This window comes from Borostomias antarcticus (assembly GCF_949987555.1).
Source record: "Borostomias antarcticus genome assembly, chromosome: 28".
In the NCBI taxonomy this organism is placed as follows: Eukaryota; Metazoa; Chordata; class Actinopteri; order Stomiiformes; family Stomiidae; genus Borostomias; species Borostomias antarcticus.
The window spans coordinates 3,736,383-3,756,382 of NC_140261.1; the positions used below are offsets into that span (position 1 = coordinate 3,736,383).

The 20,000-nt window shown below is 48.1% G+C and overlaps 1 protein-coding gene across 1 annotated transcript in view; it reads left to right on the forward strand.

Annotated features, from left to right (window-relative positions):
• The window catches only part of LOC311326489 (ecto-NOX disulfide-thiol exchanger 2-like), a 137,795-nt gene that overhangs the window by 106,127 nt on the left and 11,668 nt on the right, over positions 1 to 20,000 (forward strand). Inside the window, exons 5-10 of the mRNA XM_084459386.1 lie at positions 135 to 290; positions 3,000 to 3,206; positions 6,699 to 6,932; positions 11,114 to 11,326; positions 14,104 to 14,210; positions 19,591 to 19,711. Coding sequence (XP_084315512.1) covers positions 135 to 290; positions 3,000 to 3,206; positions 6,699 to 6,932; positions 11,114 to 11,326; positions 14,104 to 14,210; positions 19,591 to 19,711 — 1,038 coding nt within the window. The remainder of the gene's footprint in view (positions 1 to 134; positions 291 to 2,999; positions 3,207 to 6,698; positions 6,933 to 11,113; positions 11,327 to 14,103; positions 14,211 to 19,590; positions 19,712 to 20,000) is intronic.

The following is a 20,000-nucleotide window of genomic DNA, read 5'->3' on the forward strand; positions in this document are numbered from 1 at the left end:
GTGTGTGTGTGTGTGTGTGTGTGTGGGTGTGCGCATGTGCATGTGCGCGCACGCATACGTGTGTTGGAATTGTGGTTGTGTGTGTGTTTTACAGCATCCTCAGTCGTGTGTGTGTGTGTGTTTGTCCCCAGCAGAGTTCGACCCGAGCCTTGGCATGATGACGGGCATCGCCCCCATGAACCCTATGATGCCCGGCCTGGGCATGGTGCCCCCGCCCCTCTCCCAAGACGTGCCCATCGTCAAGGAGATCATCCACTGCACGAGCTGCACCCTCTTCCCCCCCAACCCCAGTAAGTCTAACAGATACAGTAGCCTGCGTCGTCTGTGACAGCTGTTCAGCCACTTCCGGTGAGTGTGTGTGGTGACCTCTCCCGACCTTACTGTATATTGCCAGAGTAGAAATCATTACGGTGTGTTTTAGAGTTAGGGCTCTCCTCGACTTCCGTTTTAAAGGTGATGTAGACATTTTTATGTAGACAAATCATCAAAAAAAAACAAAAAAAACATCAAGAGCTTAGATATTTGAGGAATAAAAGTATTACTTTACTCTTCAAAAATGATTGACTATGAATGTATCTTAGTGGGGGGGGGGGGGCGTTAAGGCCGTTTCAGACGGGGAGTGACATTCCGCCTGCGTTCTCGCTCGGATCAGCGGGAGACACGCGTCCTGCGCGCAGCGGGGAAAGCTGACTACAATTCAGCTCTTGTCGCGGGCGGGCGTGTGCACGAAACGAGCACGCGCGCGACAATTTCACAGGGTCGCGCCCGCTTGCTGCTCCGCCCCAGATTGTCCACGCTCCAAAATTGTCCGCTCGCCTCTCTCATTGAAAATGAATTACAATGCGCGGATTTCGCTCCTTGTCTGAAACGGCCTTTAGGCTCATAAGCCTAACAAGGCTCATGAGCCAATAGTATTACAACATTACTGATTCACAAGCCTTGTTACACGTTTCTTTTCTTCTGATATTTCTACATAATAATGGTACAGTATCTATGGCACGGTATTTATAGCACCCTTAATATCTTCAGTTTCTGTCTGGAAATTTTTTCCTGACTCCCATGTCAGATTGTGGAGATATCAGGTTCAACCTAAACTTAACTAAAGCTCTTTTTCTCTCGATAGACTTTCATGTTGGGTGTGTGTTCTACTCAAGACTTGTCTGTATTCAGTGTGTGTGTGTGTGTGTGTGTGCGTGTGTGTGTGTGTGGTTGCGTGTGTGTGGGGGGGGTTGTTTGTGTGGGGGGGGTTGTGTGTGTGTGTGTGTGTGTGGTTGTGTGTGTGTGTGTGTGTGTGTTGACTGTGAAGAATTGCTGTCACAATGACTCAAAGACAAGAGATTACAGAGCCTGTTCTCAATAAATCAAGGCAACGTTATCCATATACGTACCTGTAGCACATACAGGGGGAGAGAGCTGTATAGAGTTAGAGTCACAGTCAGACTGTCGTATTTAAATCTAAGGCTACTTTGCCTTTCTATATCAGTTAACTGTAATAGGGCACTGTCTATTAACTGATGTAAAGATTCGTCTGGATATCTGGGAATCCAGACTCAGTGTTCGATTGATTTCCTCATGCCATCCACGTAGACTCGGCTAATCACATTTCTCAGGGATGAGAGGCCGTGATCTATTGGAGATTACTTCAGTCAACACTCATCTGTGTTAGATTAGTCAGGTCTGCACATTTAATCAGCCAATTTTCTAACCCGGGATAATTCTCTTTTTATTAATTCAAGAATTTCATGTTGATGTGAGATACGTATACTGTATATAAAGTAGGAAAGTTCTCCAAGCATTGTTGTATGTTATCATCATCATTCTTGCAGTCAGTGGCTGTGGTTACATGGACAATATTTCTTCAGTCCAATTGAAATCATTCTGATTAGAGATATCAACTTGACTTTTTACATGGACGCTAAATAAAGTGATCCGATAAGATGTGTTTATGTGCTCCGAATCATTTATTCAGAATATAACCTTTTTGGCATGCACACGCCCGCTGTGAACATTAACCCTGATCGCACCGGATCGGACCAGGCTCTTCTGATTGAGGAGGTTACTTGGTCACATTTTTATTCTGATTTGGCTATTATTCTGATTATTCCTGGAATATTAGGGTCCATGTAGTCTCGCATAGCCAGACCAGCGCCGGAGACAGGTCTGGCTGGACATATTACCATTCTGCAATAGGGGGAAAAAAAACAAAGTATTTCTTTTTAAACCAATCACAGTCGTCTTGGGCAGAGCCAGCCCCGGACGCAGCGATGGTGCTCTTGCAAAATAGTGTGGATCGAATCTGATTGGTGCCGTGAGAATCTCTCGGCTCGAATCAGACTAATTTGCGTCGCCAGTCTCGCCACTGATTGGGCAGTGTGACAACGAATGACAAGGTTTATTGACAAAACCTACATCCGTTGAGTCAGACTAGGGTCCATGTAAACAGCCAGAAAACTCATTATTTTCATAGTAAAGACTTTTTTAGATGAGCTTAATCAATCTTCTCAGCTCCTGACTATATGTTAATTTGAATGGGAAGATAAGACCAACGAGATCCATATTTTATCATATAAAATAGGACATATAATACAAATGATCACACTGCCTCTAAATTAAACTGCAGTGGAAATCTAGTGTGTTATAAAAGCGTGACAGTAGTGTGATGTGTGGTTCCATGCTGGCCTAGTAAGTAAGTAAGTAAGTAAGTAAGTAAGTACGTTTTATTTATATAGCGCTTTCACAGCACGAATGCACAAAGCGCTTTACAATACAAATAACACATAAAAAGGAAGAAAGAGCGACATACAAAATGCAATACATACAAAATACAAGGCAATTACGTGTTCACTGAATAGATGTCCTCCCTCCTCCCATCCCTGGACTCCATCATTCATCGTCAGATGTGAGACATTGTGTCCTCCCCTTAATGCAGATCTGTGTCAGCTCCTTCCTCAAGTTAATACATCCATGTGCACCTCCTTCTCCCTCCTCATGTTGCCCAGACCTTCCCCCTCCGGCCATGAGAGGGCGCCCTCCCGGCTGTAAGACGGTGTTCGTGGGCGGCCTGCCAGAGAACGCCACCGAGCAGCTCATCCTGGAGGTGTTCGGCCAGTGTGGCGAAATCATCGCTATCCGCAAGAGCAAGAAAAACTTCTGCCACATCCGATTCGCTGAGGAGTTCACAGTGGACGGGGCTCTCTTCCTGTCTGGTGAGTTTAACCGGGGTTGATGCTAGAATGGATCGTCTGGAGGGGGGAAGGGAGGGGGGGAAGGAACTCCGCTACACATCAACCAATCACAGCACTAGGCAGCTACTGGGTCAGACTTGGACACAGGGGTCAGATTGGTTTACGAAATTGGACCCAGGAGTGGAGCTACTTGGACAGCGCTGAGTGGGCGCGCTCCGCATATCACAATTCCCCTGCTCGGGCACACTCGCCTGGACGCTCGTGGGCGAGCAGGGGAATTGCTCACTGCCTGCGCGCCTCCTGGCTGCCAAACGATTCTGCTGTGAGCATTTGATGACATGTAGCGGTTCCCTCCCCCTCTCCCTCCGGACGATCCATTCTAGCATTAACCTTTAACCAGTCTTTGAAATCGAGAGTTTGACATGTTTTTGAAAGATTTTTCACAGTGCCCACCCACATCCATTGTATGACCTAAACGGTGGTAGAGCAATTATCAGACTTTCTCAAAAGAGTTAGTTTTGTCAAAGTTTTGATCTGAACCATTGTATATGATCATAAGTCACCTTAAAACAGGGCTAAACATGCATTTTCCCTTTACTACTCCTTTAAGAAGGGGAGCACAGCTGAGAACACTTTGGCGGTTTAAGAACACATTTCCATGCGTTCATGAATCCGGCGGGGATCTTTCTTAGGGTTGGTTTTTACGAAGTTCGTAAGAAGACATTTAAGAAGACACTTAAGAAAATGTTCAGGAATGAAATCCAATGTTCTCTTAGTTAGAGAACATCAATGTAGATGTGCCCGAATAATGTTCTCTTTGTTAGAGAACCTCAGTGTAGAGGTGTCGTGGAATAATGTTCTTTTACAGTAGTTATACAGTATAATGCTCTCTTACAGTAGTTTGAGAGCCTCAATGAAGAGGTATAGTAGAATAAGGTTCTCTTAGAGAACTTCAATGTACTGTACTGTTGAGGTGTAGTAGAATAATGTTCTCTTAGAGAACCTCAATGTAGAGGTATACTAGACTAATCTTGTCTTAGTTAGAGAACCTCAATCTCGAGGTGTAGTACAATAATTATTATATAATAATAATGAACTTATAGAGAACCTGAAATGCAGGAAGCCTTTCCAGTCATGTGACACCAACAGGTCTTTTCTTATCTTATCTTGGTTCCCCAGACGTTTCACATCTATCTGTGTGCAAACTGGAGACACACACATGACAGTATACCCCTGCCTCACAAAGCACATTCAACCCTGGCCCCAATAGTACCCTCTGCATTATTGATACCATCTGTGTGTGTGTGTGTGTGTGTGTGTGTGTGTGTGTGTGTGTGTGTGTGTGTGTGTGTGTGTGTGTGAATGTCTGTGCAACTTTGTGTATGTGTGCGTGCGCGCTTGCACGCTTGCGTACTAGCATGTGTGTGTGTGTCTGTGTGCGTGCGCGCTTGCATGCGTGCGTACTAGCATGTGTGTGTGTGTGTGTGCGTGTGTGCGTGTGTGCGTGTGTGCGTGTGTGCGTGTGTGCGTGTGTGTGTGTATTCGGTCTCTTGTGACTTGGTCCAGTTCTCCCGTATCAGAACGGCGAGACCGGAGCGCTGGTTCATATATCCTGGTCCGATGACAGAGCTGTGCTGCTGGCCCATAAATAAATGTTATTCATTTCCCCCACGCCCGTCAGTCCAGCAGCCACGCCGTCGCTCAGCCCGGCGCAGGGCGGATCACAACTCTAACCTCATGAAATATTTAGCCTGTCTGGGAGCCTGAAGCGCAGAGCAGGCTGGAGCAAACAGTCACACACATTCATTTATTTTTTCAGTTTGGCAGAGTGACATTAGATATTTTGTCACTTGCTTTTCTCTGGCCATTCTCATGTGTGTATGCAGGTTTGTGTGTGTGTGCGTGTGCGTGTGCGTGTGTGTGTGTGTGTGTGTGTGTGTGTGTGTGTGTTAGAGGTCTTCACGGGTCGGGTATACCCGAGGGACCCGAGACCCGACCCGAGACCCGTACGGGTTCGGGTCCACGTTTCCTCGTTTTATTATGGTCAGTCGGGTCCGGGTCGGATCCCATTCTATTACCGTCGGTCCCGGGTCTGTTTATCATTATGTGTAATACCCGAGTGGATCTGAGAAGATCCGTGATCAGCGCAGCGCTGAATCCTTTCTTTTTTTTAATCATTATTTTCTTTTGGCGCGCAGCGCTGAATCTCACGAGAGAAACGCATGCGTGATTGCGAGTTGAGACAGAGCGGGGAAAATAGCAAACAAAGAAAGATGGACACCGTTAGCAGCTTGTCTGATGTTAAACTAAAGTTACAGAATAATGAATATAAAGAGGTCAAACCCACCGGCACCTCTTCTGTCTGGGCCAACTTCATGCATATTGTCAACAAAGAGGAGAAGAAAGTAGGCGCTGTTATAAATAGCGATTGATTTCATATAGCCTAGCCTAGACTAGTTCTTCACGTTAGGTATTTCTGTTTTGATCGATTATTTGATTGATTGTATGAGGCTACCATATGTTGTAGGGAGACTACGACCTGATAAACGTTTTTAGCAGTGTGGCATTTTAGTAGCAACTTTAAATAGTCTGTCGGATCCGCCGACCCGACCCGAACTCGGGTCTCTGTCCTACTCCTGCTCTCGGACATTTATCGGATCGGGTCTGTAATGTCTCGGGACAAATTCGGGTCGGTATATATATTTTTTTCAAATGATCGGATCCAGTCGGATCTCGGAACGAATTTATCGGATCCATTCGGGTTCGGGTCCGTCTTTTTGGACCCGAGAAGACCTCTAGTGTGTGTGTGTGTGTGTGTGCGTGCACATGCATGCATGCAGGTGTAAGTGTGTGTGTGCAGGTGTACAGTATGTGTGTGTGTGTGTGTGTGTGTGTGTGTGTGTGTGTGTGTGTGTGTGTGTGTACGTGCGTGCATGCCGCTACACATACACATTGATCATTTAAGCCAATATACTAACAAGTAGACACACCTTAGTGTGAATGAGCATCAGAGAGGTTTTCTTTAGTGTCGCTCATCTCATGCTGGATCAGTCGGCTCCTCAAGAGTCTCCTCCATGTAGAAGTATGAGAGAGACAGGGAGGTTTCTACTCTGAAGCCCCAGAGAGACTAGAGAGAGAGACAGAGAGAGAGAGAGAGAGAGAGAGAGAGACAGAGAGAGAGAGAGAGACAGGGAGGTTTCTACTCTGGAGCCCCAGAGAGACTCTAGCCTGCCTGCATCTGTGACAGAGGAACAAACAGAGAGAGAGAGGGAGAGAAAGAGAGAGAGAGAGAGAGAGAGAGAGAGAGAGAGAGAGCGATGGAGAGACTGCAGGATGGACATATCAATTTAGATTGAACGACGTAGGCATCTGACAGAAACTGACATCGTCTCCCTCTCCGTTCATCCCATTCTCTCTCCTCTCCTTTCTCTCTCCTCTCCCTCTCCTCTCATCCCCCTCTCCTCTCTTTCCTCTCTCTCCTCTGTCCCTCTCGTCTCTCCTCTCGTCCCCCAGGCTACCGTGTCCGTCTGGGCTCCAGTACAGACAAGAAGGACACGGGCCGTCTCCATGTGGACTTCGCCCAGGCCAGAGATGACCTGTATGAGTGGGAGTGTCACCAGCGCATGCTGGCCAGAGAGGAGAGACACCGGAGGAGGATGGAGGAGGACCTCCTCAGACCCCCCTCCCCTCCGCCCATCGTCCACTACTCTGAGCACGAGTGCAGCCAGCTGGGGGACAAGATCAAAGGTGGGCGCACACACACACACACACACACACACACACACACACACAGAGGCGTCATGCCTATAGAACTTGAGGGGGCACGTTGCCCCCTCAGGGTGTTGTTGTTGTTTTTTACATTTCTGTTATTGTTTATTGTTTGTACATTTTACAATGCGGATCTATGATTATTTTCTCTACTGAGCTGAATGTATTATTTTAATTATGTCATAGACCACCTCGAAAAGCCACCATAACCTCTTTCAAAAAGCCAAACACCCTCTTTCCCGGTGGATTTGGTTTCTCCCAAATTAACACTGGACCTGGAAGCCCCCCCCCCCCCCCCCCTCACCTCAGATAAACACGTTTTCATGGTCTGCTTGCATACATTTAGATTAAGGTTGTCCAGGTCCTCCAAATATTAGGCTATTCAGTATATCAGATTCAATATTCTTCATACAGTACTTCAGTATACAGTATATCATTCGGACCAATGCCAAGTGAGTAAAAAAAAGTAGATTTGTTTTCCCTTACTTTTTTTTTTTTTAAGTCCTTGAAAGAACGCTACCGGTAAGTTTTATTTCACACCGCTCGAGTGGCAACAGATAGTGTGCTGTGTCCTGATTTTAAACTGTAAAAATCCACAAAGAACACTAAAATGTATAGCTTTGCTATCTCGTGCCCCCTCGGTTTTTTAGGTTGCATGACGCACATACAAGTAGCTCGAGATACTTCTGAATCAGACTACATCAATGAGGGAGAATCATCTTAACACTGTAGACAGAAATAGATTGAAATAGAGGGTCACGCACACACACACACATCATTTTTGTCTTTTCATATTTCACAGTGCTTCTCTGCTGTTTTGTTTAAGGTGTTCTCCTTCCGTAGCATTTGATGACACCTTTTGTGTTTGTGTGTGTTTTGTGTTTGTGTGTGTTTTGTGTTTGTTGTGTGTCTCTGTGGTTCTCAAAGTATCTGTCAACTGAAGAGCCCCATCTGCCATCTGTCTTAATGGATGACACTAGTGCTTCTCTCTGCATACAAACTGATAGACTGAGCTAGAGAGAGAGAGAGTGAACAAGAGAGAGCAAGGAAGAGAGGGAACCAGGGCGCAAACAAGGGAGAGCAAGGAAGAGAGAGAACAAGAGAGAGCAAGGAAGAGAGGGAACCAGGGCACGAACAACGGAGAGCATACGAGGGAGAGTGAAAGAGTGAGAAAGAGAGTTCAGCTGCAACATACAAACCGTTCCCAGCTGATTCCGAGAGGATCATCATCTCTAGTTCAAGGAGTAGTTTGGTATTTAGCATCACACGCCCTGTTATTAAGTTATTTACGGTAATATACAACAGTACATATAAAAATGTTGACAGGCTGAGCTATTAGTGCTCATTGCTCATGTCCACAGCCAAGTCACAGCTAACCATATAATGGATCTCTATAGGCATATATAGATACTTAGCTGTGACATGACAGACAGACAGGCAGACAGGCAGACAGGCAGACAGGCAGGCAGACAGACAGACAGACAGACAGACAGACAGACAGACAGACAGACAGACAGACAGGATCAGTGCTCCTCTGCCTGACCAGAGTGTCATGGAGAGGGTGAGAGACAATGAGCACTAATATCTCAAGAGTGCAGCTGGATGTGTTTGAATTGACTGTTTATTGCTACTCTTCATTTTGACCTTCTCTCTCATACTGGTTGCTTTGCTGAAAGCTGAAAGAGACCCTGGCAGTGACATGTGGAGGTTATTAGATGTAGGTGGATGTGGAGGTTATTAGTTGTAGGTGGATGTGGAGGTTATTAGTTGTAGGTGGATGTGGAGGTTATTAGATGTGTGCAGGGCCGGACTGGCCATGTGGCGTACCGGGCAAATGCCCGGTGGGCCGGACCTACTTGTGGGCCGATCTAAAAAAACGAGCTAACGAACGGCCCATAGAGCAGGGACAGCGGCCCATTGGTCCATTTTCTATACTGACACTGGGCTGGCCCAATGATATGTAGGCCCCACCCCTCCCTCTGTTAGTTTCAGGTGTCATTTGCGTGGGCCGCTAGAGAGCCTCAGCAGCACCCCCCCCCCCCCCCCCCCGTCAACAAATCGCGCAGCAGCACCCCCCCCCCCCCCCCCCCCTCAACAAATCGCGCAGCAGGCCCCCCCCCGGTCAACAAATCGCGCAGCAGCACCCCCCCCCCCCCCCGTCAACAAATCGCGCAGCTGCACCCCCCCCCCCCCCCCCCCCCCGTCAACAAATCGCGCAGCAGCACCCCCCCCCCCCCCCCCCCCCCCCCCCCCCCGTCAACAAAACGAAACTGAAGGTGTTCCATTTCACGCGTCGGCTCGGCTAGTGGGCCGACTGGGGCTACATTTCCCGGTAGGAAATATTCACCCAGTCCAGTCCTGTGGGCCGGTCTGGGCCAAGATGCCAGGGCTGAATTTTTGTCCCAGTCCGTCCCTGGATGTAGGTGGATGTGGAGGTTATTAGATGTAGGTGGATGTGGAGGTTATTAGATGTAGGTGGATGTGGAGGTTATTAGATGTAGGTGGATGTGGAGGTTATTAGTTGTAGGTGGATGTGGAGGTTATTAGTTGTAGGTGGATGTGGAGGTTATTAGTTGTAGGTGGATGTGGAGGGTATTAGTTGTAGGTGGATGTGGAGGTTATTAGTTGTAGGTGGATGTGGAGGTTATTAGATGTAGGTGGATGTGGAGGGTATTAGATGTAGGTGGATGTGGAGGGTATTAGATGTAGGTGGATGTGGAGGTTATTAGATGTACTGTAGGTGGATGTGGAGGTTATGGCTTCACAGCCAAACACGCATTTAGATCAGTGTGAATCTCTGGAGTGGGTTGTTGTTGTTGTCAGTGACAGAGTAGCTGGATAAAGAGTGAGTGAGCTGCTCTATTAATAATGGACCTGGGTGTTCTGGCTGGTTCTGGGGACTGAGGAGCCCGTGAACCTCAGGGAGTTCTGGTGACGACGCCTTGACTCAATCTCTCAAGATGTGATGGATCACTCACGCAAATCACCCAACAGACCTGTGTGCGTGCGTGTGTGTGTGTGTGTGTGTGTGTGTGTGTGTGTGTGTGTGTGTGTGCGTGCACGTGTGTGTGTGTGTAGGCATCTTCGGAATCCATCTTAAATAAATCAAAAGTGTGTGTGTGTGTGTGTGTGTGTGTGTGTGTGTGTGTGTGTAGGCATCTTCGGAATCCAGCTTAAATAAATCAAAAGTATGTGTGTGTGTGTGTGTGTGTGTGTGTAGGCATCTTCAGAATCCAGCTTAAATAAATCAAAAGCGTGTGTGTGTGTGTGTGTGTGTGTGTGTGTGTGTGTGTGTGTGTGAGTGTGTGTGTGTGTGTGTGTGCGTGCCTCAGTCTGTTAATGCTATAATAGGGATGACCACAGGCAGGGCATCTCATTTTGTTCTGAACAATTGGAAATCAATACCACTCTTGTATCGTTGCATCACCTCAGCCAGCGCATGAATGATTTTAATCAACCTTCTGCTTTACCAACAAAGGCCTGTGCAACATGGTGAGCTCTGTGTCAGTTGTGTGTCAGTCAGTTGACACACCTGCTGGACCTGGGCCTAATGGGACGTCCCTGTGGAGGAGATACGAAAGGCTCCATGGTCCTAACTCCCCCCTTGTATGTGTCTGAGTCTCTGAGTTCTCCCGTGGAGTTGATCTTATGAGCTGGGACACATGGAGGTGTCAGCTAAAATGGCTTCCTCTTCCCTGCTGGGTGGTGCCTCTCTTTCTCAGTCGTTTACATCGTTCCGGAAAGGACTGTAGTAGGACGCTTCCCCATCGTTAAACCACTGACCGTAAACATAGCCCCAACCACAACCTTGACTCCTTGTCCTCTTCCTCCTCCTCTTCCTCTTCCTCCTCCTTCTCCTCTTCCTCCTGTCCTCCACCTCTTCCTCCACCTCCTGCTTCTCCACCTCTTCCTCCTCCTCCTCTTCCCCCTCCCACTTCTCCTCTTCCTCCTCCTCTTCCCCCTCCCACTTCTCCTCTTCCTCCTCCTCCTGGTCCTCCTCACCTCTTCCTCCTCCTCCTCTTCCCCCTCCCACTTCTCCTCTTCCTCCTCCTCCTGATCCTCCTCTCCTCTTCCTCCTCCTCCTCCCTCTTCCTCCCCCTCCTGCTTCTCCTCCTCCTCCCTCTTCCTCCCCCTCCTGCTCCTCCTCCTCCACTCTCCAGACGACAGCAAGTTTGCGGAGGCGGTGCGCGTGCTGCTGACCTGGGTGGAGCGCGGCGACGTCAACCGCCGGAACGCCAACAACTTCTACTCCATGATCCAGTCGTCCAACAGCCACATCCGCCGGCTGATGGGTGAGAAGACGGCCCACGAGAAGGAGGTGGAGGAGGCCAAGGACAAGTTCAAGACCGCCCTGGCCGGCATCCTGGCTCAGTGTGAGTAGTACCTCCCCAAGCTACAGCACCACACACACACACACACACACACACACACACACACACACACACAAATGCACATTTGTGGACAAAGGCACACACTAACAAGGTCACACACACACATCTATTTGGGCTAGAGCGTGCGGTCTCTCTAGCCTGTACTGAGTTGAGAGGTACACCCATCCGTCCTGATGAGTGATGCTCATGTCCCAGAGAGTCCTGCTCTTTTCAGCACAAACACACGCACACACACACGCACACGCACACACACACACACACGCGCGCACACATCTAGACAAGCACGGAGCGCAGGACACTCCTGAATCACAACACATCGTCAATGGGGAATAGCATTGACGTAACTGTAGGCTGGGATAGATTGAAAGCAGACTACAGTAGAACTCTGTCTCTCTCTCTCTCTCTCTTTCTCTCTCTTTCTCTCTCTCTGAGCTATTTAATGACATACTGTATGCTAGCAAAGCACATGCTTCTTCCTGTGCACTATTCTCTGGGAGAACATTGTGTTGGCGTTGAAAGAAGGTAAGTTGTGATTTCGGCAATCTAAAGCAGTCTTCCACAGTGACACAGTGGATGCTTTGTACGGTTGCATGACCACAGTCTGTTCAGCAGTATGTTCCTTCATCGTCGTGTCCCATGGTAAGACCCGACAGGCACCACTAGCATTGACATGAGCGATGCTGGAGGTACCACTAGGGGTCGCTGTGCAGAGCTCACGTCCCTCGGAGGTGTGACACATAAACTCCCCTAGCGACTTCACTCTGTTGACAGCTGACCTGGAGGAGAAACATTCCCGTAGAGACTTGGTAAACTACAGTGAGTGGACTAACCCCCCCTACTCACAGGCCAGCAGCTGGAGCTGAAGGAATAATGCTTTTATGATGGAATATTGATGGACGGAAAGGCCAACGGCGAAGTTGACAGCTGACCTGATAAACCGTTGACAGCCCTGAAAAACATGCCTTATCTTTCCAACCATCAGCTCGGCCTAGGGTGGTATATGCCACTGCCATGTTGTGTTCATACTTAATAGCATGCTTGTATGTGTTGAGATTGGTGTCGGTGAACCGCATGGAAATATGAAAAGGCCAGCAAGGTCCTCTCTCTCTCTCTATCTCTCTCTCTCTCTTTCTTTCTCTCTGAAAGGACACTCCTCCATCACAATCCCTCCAACACATTTCTATTCATGAGTTTGTTTCTCTGCCTGCGGTTCCTCCCATACAAATGTCAATGGAGAGTGTGTGGTCCTGTGAGGCAGCTTCACACACCGTCTTTGAACAACAGATACACTATATTGCCAAAAGTATTCGCTCATCTGCCTTTACGCGCATACAGTATGAACTTACTGTAAGTGACATCCCATTCTTAATCCATAGGGTTTAATATGACGTCGGCCCACCCTTTGCAGCTATAACAGCTTCAACTCTTCTGGGAAGGCTTTCCACAAGGTTCAGGAGTGTGTTTATGGGAATTTTTGACCATTCTTCCAGAAGCGCAGTTGTGAGGTCAGACACTGATGTTGGATGAGAAGGCCTGGCTCGCAGTCTCCGCTCTGATTCATCCCAAAGGTGTTCTATCGGGTTGAGGTCAGGCCAGTCAAGTTCTTCCACACTCATCCATGTCTTTATGGACCTTGCTTTGTGCACTGGTGCGCAGTCATGTTGGAACAGGAAGGGGCCATCCCCAAACTGTTCCCACAAAGTTGGGAGCACGGAATTGTCCAGAATCACTTGGTATGCTGAAGCATTCCGAGTTTCTTTCACTGGAACTAAGGGGCCAAACCCAGCTCCTGAAAAACAACCCCACAACATAATCCCCCCTCCACCAAACTTCACACTTGGCACAATTATGCCAATCATTCCACAGCTGGATGTGGATCTGTGTCCATTAGGTTTGGTGGAGGTCAGTCTACCTAACTCTGCATGTTTCATGTAGAAGATTAACCTGCCTGACACCAAGCTAAGTAGACTCACAAGTCAGTCTCTAAACACTTTGCTCAACTAGACACTGAGAACTTTCATTTTATCTCTTAAAGTGTGAGGAAATAATTTGAGAGTTTAAAAAAAATAAACCTGCATTACCGAACCAATCCAGAATCTTTAGGACGTAGGTTTGTTTAGGTTTAAACCAATCCAAAGCAGTAGGCGTACTGTAGTCTTGTTGTACTGTATGTGGTAAACTGGTCTTGAGGCGTCCATGTTGAGTTTCATAGTGCAACGCTGGCCTGTTGTTCAAGCCAAGGAGTGAGGAGTTGAAGTTCGGTACTAACTTAAAAATATATTTACTGTATGTTCGAAGTATTGTCTACGTCTTAGTGCGTCATATCAACAGGTGAGTAGAAGGTTAATGTTACATTATTTACAGAAAAACAACACATGAATGACCATGAAGTCCAAGAGAATTAGGTAACTGCAAACCTTAATCTTTGACCATGTGTCAATATTCTCTTCCTCCTTTACTTCACACTGTGTGTGTCTGCGTGCACACTGTGTGCGTGTGTATGCTTGTGTGTGCGTGTGCTTGTGTGTGTGAGTGTACATGCGTGTGTATTGTGGTGTATGTTCTTATGCGTGTGTGTTTGACCCAGAGCTACAGACCCCTACTATAAACTTTTCATACAGCACATATACCATAAATGCACACACAGACAGAGTTATTTTTCTTCCCACCTGATTCCACTTTCTCAATCTGCTCCTCCCCGCCCGCCCTCTCTCTCTCTCTCTTTCTGGACGGTAACTGGCCCCCGCATCCCTCCACAGTTGAGCAGATTGTGTCTGTATTCCACGCTGCTTCCAAACAAAAGGCATGGGACCATTTCTCCAAAGCGCAACGCAAGAACCTGGACGTGTGGCGCAAGCAAGCTGAGGTTGGTACCTTCTCTGTTTTGTTTCGCGATTCTTACTCCGCAGTGTCTCTTCTCTTCGTTTAGTGCCATAGTCCACTTTATGATCCTGTTGTCAATGTGAACACTTCCCATCTCCCTTCGGCACTCCTTCACTCTCCGTTTGAGTCTTTAGAGTTGTCTGGGAAAGACCTCGATTTCTTTTCAGCAGCACTGTAGAGTAACGAGTTAGGCTAAGCACAACAGCTTGTATTGACGAAAGGCATCCATGTACAATACTGGCCTTTTAGACGAACACGCTATGGTATTTATAGCCTTAGTTGAGTGAGAGGCTCAATGCTAGGTTGGATGCTAGGCTACATCCAGGCTAGACCCAGGCTCCCTGCTCAGCTCAGTCCCGGAGAGTGGCTTCCTGTCAGGCCCAGCCCCCCCCCCCCCCAGCTGGGTGAGTGTTCAGTGTCACCAGGAACAGAACAGGTAACTCTGCAGACTCTTCCTCTGTTTACATAAACCACCAACATCGTCCAAGCTCTTCATCACTCACTGGCTGTATTCACCTCAGAAATTAGCAAATTACTGTGTTCAAGATTTTGCTTCACTGGTACATTGATCTCTCGAGTGTTTATTAATTCAGAGAACCTGACAAGATTCATGGACTGGGTATTTTTCAGTAATCAAACGGCACATTAATAATCCGGAACAAATGTAGCATCTCTGTCATTTCAGAGCCAAACGGGTAAGTGTGATGTGTCAGAGACCTCTGAGGAATTCTGTATGTAGAACCCAGATTAGGTGTTTAATTAACAGCCTAATCTCAGTCTAATCAACCTGAAGGGCATGGGAGCATTAACCAGAGAGAGATTGTTTATCATATCTCAGACTAATAGAGTCACCGTAAACATTCTATAAGGTTGAAGCAATCTTACATAGGCTGACCGAACACTATGATGTGTATATCCACCATTTATCACTGATAGAATCCAGTTTTGCTGTGTGTGTGTGTGCGTGCGTGTGTGTGAGTGCGCGCGTGTGTGTGTGCGTGTGTGTGTTTGTCAGCCTATTGAAACTTCTCTAAATGTACTGCAGGTGAGTACACCTACACATGCACACCACACGTGTTATTGTCCCCTATTTGTCATTGCTCGGATATCTCTTGTGAATATTCATACATACTGTACCAATCCCCTGCAGAATTTTGAAAACCCTAACGACTCCAGGAATAGAGCTCTAGTCTTCGAACTCAAACTCTGAGATGAGAACTAAACACGCTCATGCATATTAATACTCTCAGATTCGGGATGTGAATATTCATGTATGTTGATGCAGAACAGAATGGCGGCCGTGCTCCTGATGAGAGCAGGACGAGAGCTCTTAACGCACATAGATAGCCTGCTTGATGATGATCATGACGCATGTCCATCCTGTGTTAGATAATCTGCTTCTGAGAGATGATCATGACGCATGTCCATCCTGTGTTAGATAATCTGCTTCTGGGAGATGATCATGACGCATGTCCTTCCTGTGTTTGCCTAAAAAAAGCTCTCTCGCTCTTTCTCTCTCCTCTCGCTGTCTGTCTTTCTCTCCTTATCACTGTATGTCCTCAAGTACAGAGTGTATATATCCTCTTAGGGTGCGTGTCTTCTGTAGCTGAGGTGGCGGTGGAGGTCTTTTAGAGCTGGCGCTTTCTTCTCTTTGTTTACGGGACTAGGGCACAAAAGAGATGAGAGCTGTGTTCCAAGCACTTTTTAGAACTGTAGCGCCATAAGCTCTAGGCTTTTTTTTGCTGTTGAAAAAAGTGTAACTTTTTGGGCTAGAGCGCTGACTGTAAAAGGCTGTTCTGACGACGAGAACGGTCATTTTTTTGTCTAAAACATAGAAAAAGCGAACGTTGGCACTAGCTAACAACTTAGCTAGTTTCTCTGCAGTCTGCAAAAGCACGACATTCGTTGCTAACGTAGGTGTAAAACATTGGTAACCTAGCCAGCTATAAACTCTAGCATTAGTGCGCTCTACGCAGCTGTAAGCTTGGAGCTGTTTAGTTACATGCAGTAGCCTACAGATTGCCGGTGGACACACACCCTTAGATTAGTGAAGTTTGTGTTTGTATGTGTGTGTTCTCATATATGCAGCAATAATGAGTCTGTCGGTTTTACAGGAACATTCTGTTCCTATATCTCACCACTCACATCTGCTGCTATCCATACATTCATTTACCAATTATACTTCATCCCATCCAGTCAATCTCACATCCATCCTAGTTATACCCATCCACCCATCTGTCTATCTAATCTGTCTACCCATGTGATCTAGTCAGTCAAACCAGCCATCCACCCATTCGTCTATTCATCCGTCCATCCATCAATCTCTCCACTGCACATACCAGGTCATACATCCGAGGTGCGTTGAAATTCAGTGAACACAAATCAACGTTTGTGGCCAACAGCTTTCTTTGAAGGGCATTAAACATAAACAGACATGGCGACGAGAGCGTGTGTATCTATGGTTTACATGGCGACGAGAGCGTGTGTATCTATGGTTTACATGGCGACGAGAGCGTGTGTATCTATGGTTTACATGGCGACGAGAGCGTGTGTATCTATGGTTTACATGGCGACGAGAGCGTGTGTATCTATGGTTTGTACTTACAGCCACTTCTGTAATCATCTATGATTTTGTGGATGAGCATATAATGTTCTCCCGCTGGTACATAGCGTGCTGCAGCCTAACCTAACCTTAACGTTAGCTGCTAGTGAATTGAAATCCCCACCTGAGAACATATTTCCCTCAGTCCAGCGGCCATTTTTGTGAACTACATTCTCAGACCCTTTGCTTAACGTTTGCGACGAACACAAAGCGAATGGATTTTTTTTTTTTTTTTATATATAGTTTGCAAACATTCGCAAATGTTCACCTTGTGCTCAGTGCTGTGTCTGTCTCCTCTAGTGACTCAGCCAGCCTCCAACTCTACACCTCCGCAGGGGGTATGACTCAGCTGGGGGGTTAAAACGGGCGTCCTGGGCACAAGCTACCAGGACAGATGCTGGAGGGGAGAATAGATTGAAAAGAATACGACCTCCATCTCACAGCTCAAAGTTACTCTCATGAGGGATTAGAAAAGTCTATTGTGGTCCGTTTCATCCGTATCTCACTCTCCTGTTCTCATCTCTTCCTGCTCTCTTTCTGCTCGGCTATCAGTTTTACACCTCAGCACCACATTAGTGGAAGACAGTAGGCCTTCGATCATCCTCAGTGCGGGTTTGGATGTGTGTGTGTGTGTGTGTGTGTGTGTGTGTCAGGGCAGACAGATGGAAGCAGTGGGACTCTAGAGCTCCTGATCCCGGAGTCTCAGTCTCTCTGACTCCTGCAGCCTGCTGGACTGGGGGTTCTCCCGGTGGACTGGCGTGCTAACTGGCCTGGTTAGAAGACCCCACCCCCCCCCCCCCCCCCGCCAGCAACTCTCCAACAGTTTATGATTTATAATCCTAAAGCGGGAAAGCCGCTCATTTCACGTTTACAAAACGATTGGCGAAACTGAAAGTGTTCCATCTCACTGCATCGGCGCTGGGGGGGAGATGGGGAGGGGGGGGGGGGGGCTTAAAAAGTGGCCTGACTGGGGCAACATTTCCCGGCCAGAATTATTTCCCCAGTCCGGCTGTGACCCCTGCTCTCTGATTGGCTGTTAGTTCCCCTCCAGCCAAAGGTAAGAGTGTCTGTAGACACGCATGAGGGAGTCAGAGCAGAGCAGCAAGGCCTCTAGCAGCATCGTCCCGCTGGTCTCTCTCTGGCTAGCACTGCTCCCCTCCACCTCTGCAGCAGGGCTGCTGGGTAAGTTAGCAAGGCTGGAGGCTCACCCCTGTTTCCTAGGCGATCTGGACCAGGTTAACCATGATGGTAAGTTAGCTGTTACCCTGCTAGCTTTGGTAAGTATCCTGTTTACGGCCCAAAGCCCCGATAACCACGGCACCACCGGGCTGGTAGCTACAGCCATCAGAGGGCCGGTCAGCTTCTAACAGGACACGGTTGTTTCTGTCCAACGAGGAGTTAGCGTTGAGAGCAGCTTGGTTCTCAGGGTTGGAGAAAATCAGAGAGTTAAACAGAGAGAGATCAAACAACTGCTGATACACATCCTCATATGGACAGGGTGTGTGTGTGTGTGTGTGTGTGTGTGCGCGTGTGTCTGTGTGTGTGTGTGTGTGTGTGTGTGTGTGTGTGTGTGTGTGTGTGTGTGTGTGTGTGTGTGTGTGTGTGTGTGTGTGAGAGAGTGTGAGGGAGAGAGATCAGGTGTGTGTGTGCGTGCGTGTGTGTGTGCGTGTGTGTGAGTGTGAGGGAGAGAGATCAGGTGTGCGTGCGTGTGTGTGATTGTGAGGGAGAGAGATCAGGTGTGCGTGCGTGTGTGTGTGAGGGAGAGAGATCAGGTGTGCGTGTGTGTGTGTGTGTGTGTGTGTGTGTGTGTGTGTGTGTGTGTGTGTGTGTGTGTGTGTGTGTGTGTGTGTGTGTGTGTGAGAGAGACCAGGTGTGGGTGTTTCTGGACTACCTGTGTTGTTGATCTGGAGCTGCTAGTGATGAAGACAGCAGACAGATGGTTGTTTACTCCAACACTGCTCTCTGCTGCTGAATAGGCTTTCCTTCACATGCCGTTCTGGTGGTGTGTTGGTTGAAAAATATATCTTTGTTATTATTATTATTGTGTGTGTGTGTGGGGGGGGGGGGGGGGGGGGGGGGGCACGGCTAGATGCCTGTGGCTTTCTCTCGGTCCATTAGCCATAGAGCAGCCCCAGCGAGTTGGAAGACAGATGCACATCACTCATGCCCACATAACAACCCCCCCCCCACCCCAACAACCCCCACACCGCAGGTCCCGCCCCCTACTGGCCGCCTGGGCGTACTGCAGCCGATCAGGCGTTGAGGAGCAGAGACGATCAGAGCGGTTAGCGCTGCGGCTGAGCCTACCAGCTGGGTGCACACACACACACACACACACACACATTCAGAGACAGTGGGAGGTAGAGCCAGCAGTAGATTTGGAAAACAGACCCTCCTGACCAGAACAGTGTTTTAACTCGCGAGGAAATCGTCTGTTTGCGTGGTGAGGGAAGCCCCACTCACACATTGAGTCACTCTGCCACAATGAGCTTGTGAAATAAACTAGAAGATTAATCATAAATAGATGCTTTCACCCACGAAAAAATCACCTGCTTATATTAACGCCCTGTAACGCGCACACACACAAACACACACACACACAACGTCACCGTCAATGGCTGCCATAGTCAGTGTATGTCACAGCTCTCCCTGCAGTTTGGTTCAGTGCAGGCAGGCTGTCCCCCGTGTCCAGGGTCTCTGTGGGACCAGCCAGGAGCCCTAGCGAGGTGGTCACCCATGCTCCTGCTGCTGTGTCTTCCAGGAGATCAGAAACATTCACAACGAGGAGCTGATGGGGATCAGACGAGAGGAGGAGATGGAGATGTCTGACGATGACATGGAGGACGCACACGCTCCCGACAGCAAGGACTCGGACGACTCGGGTACACACGCACACACACACACACACACACACAGTACGCGCACACACACGCACACACAGACACACGCACAGACACACCAGGACTTTCAACATCAGTGCCAGTATGGTAGGTCATTAATCAGTATCGCAGATAAACAGAGTGTTTATGAAAAAGACTGAGGGAGACATCTGTCGTTTCCATGAAATGCTAGTAGCCCCCACTGGACCGTCTCAGAACCAGAAGGGTACTGAAGGGGCGCAGACCTCCTGCCCATGGGCAGTGACATTAGGGTACCGATACTTAGAGGAGA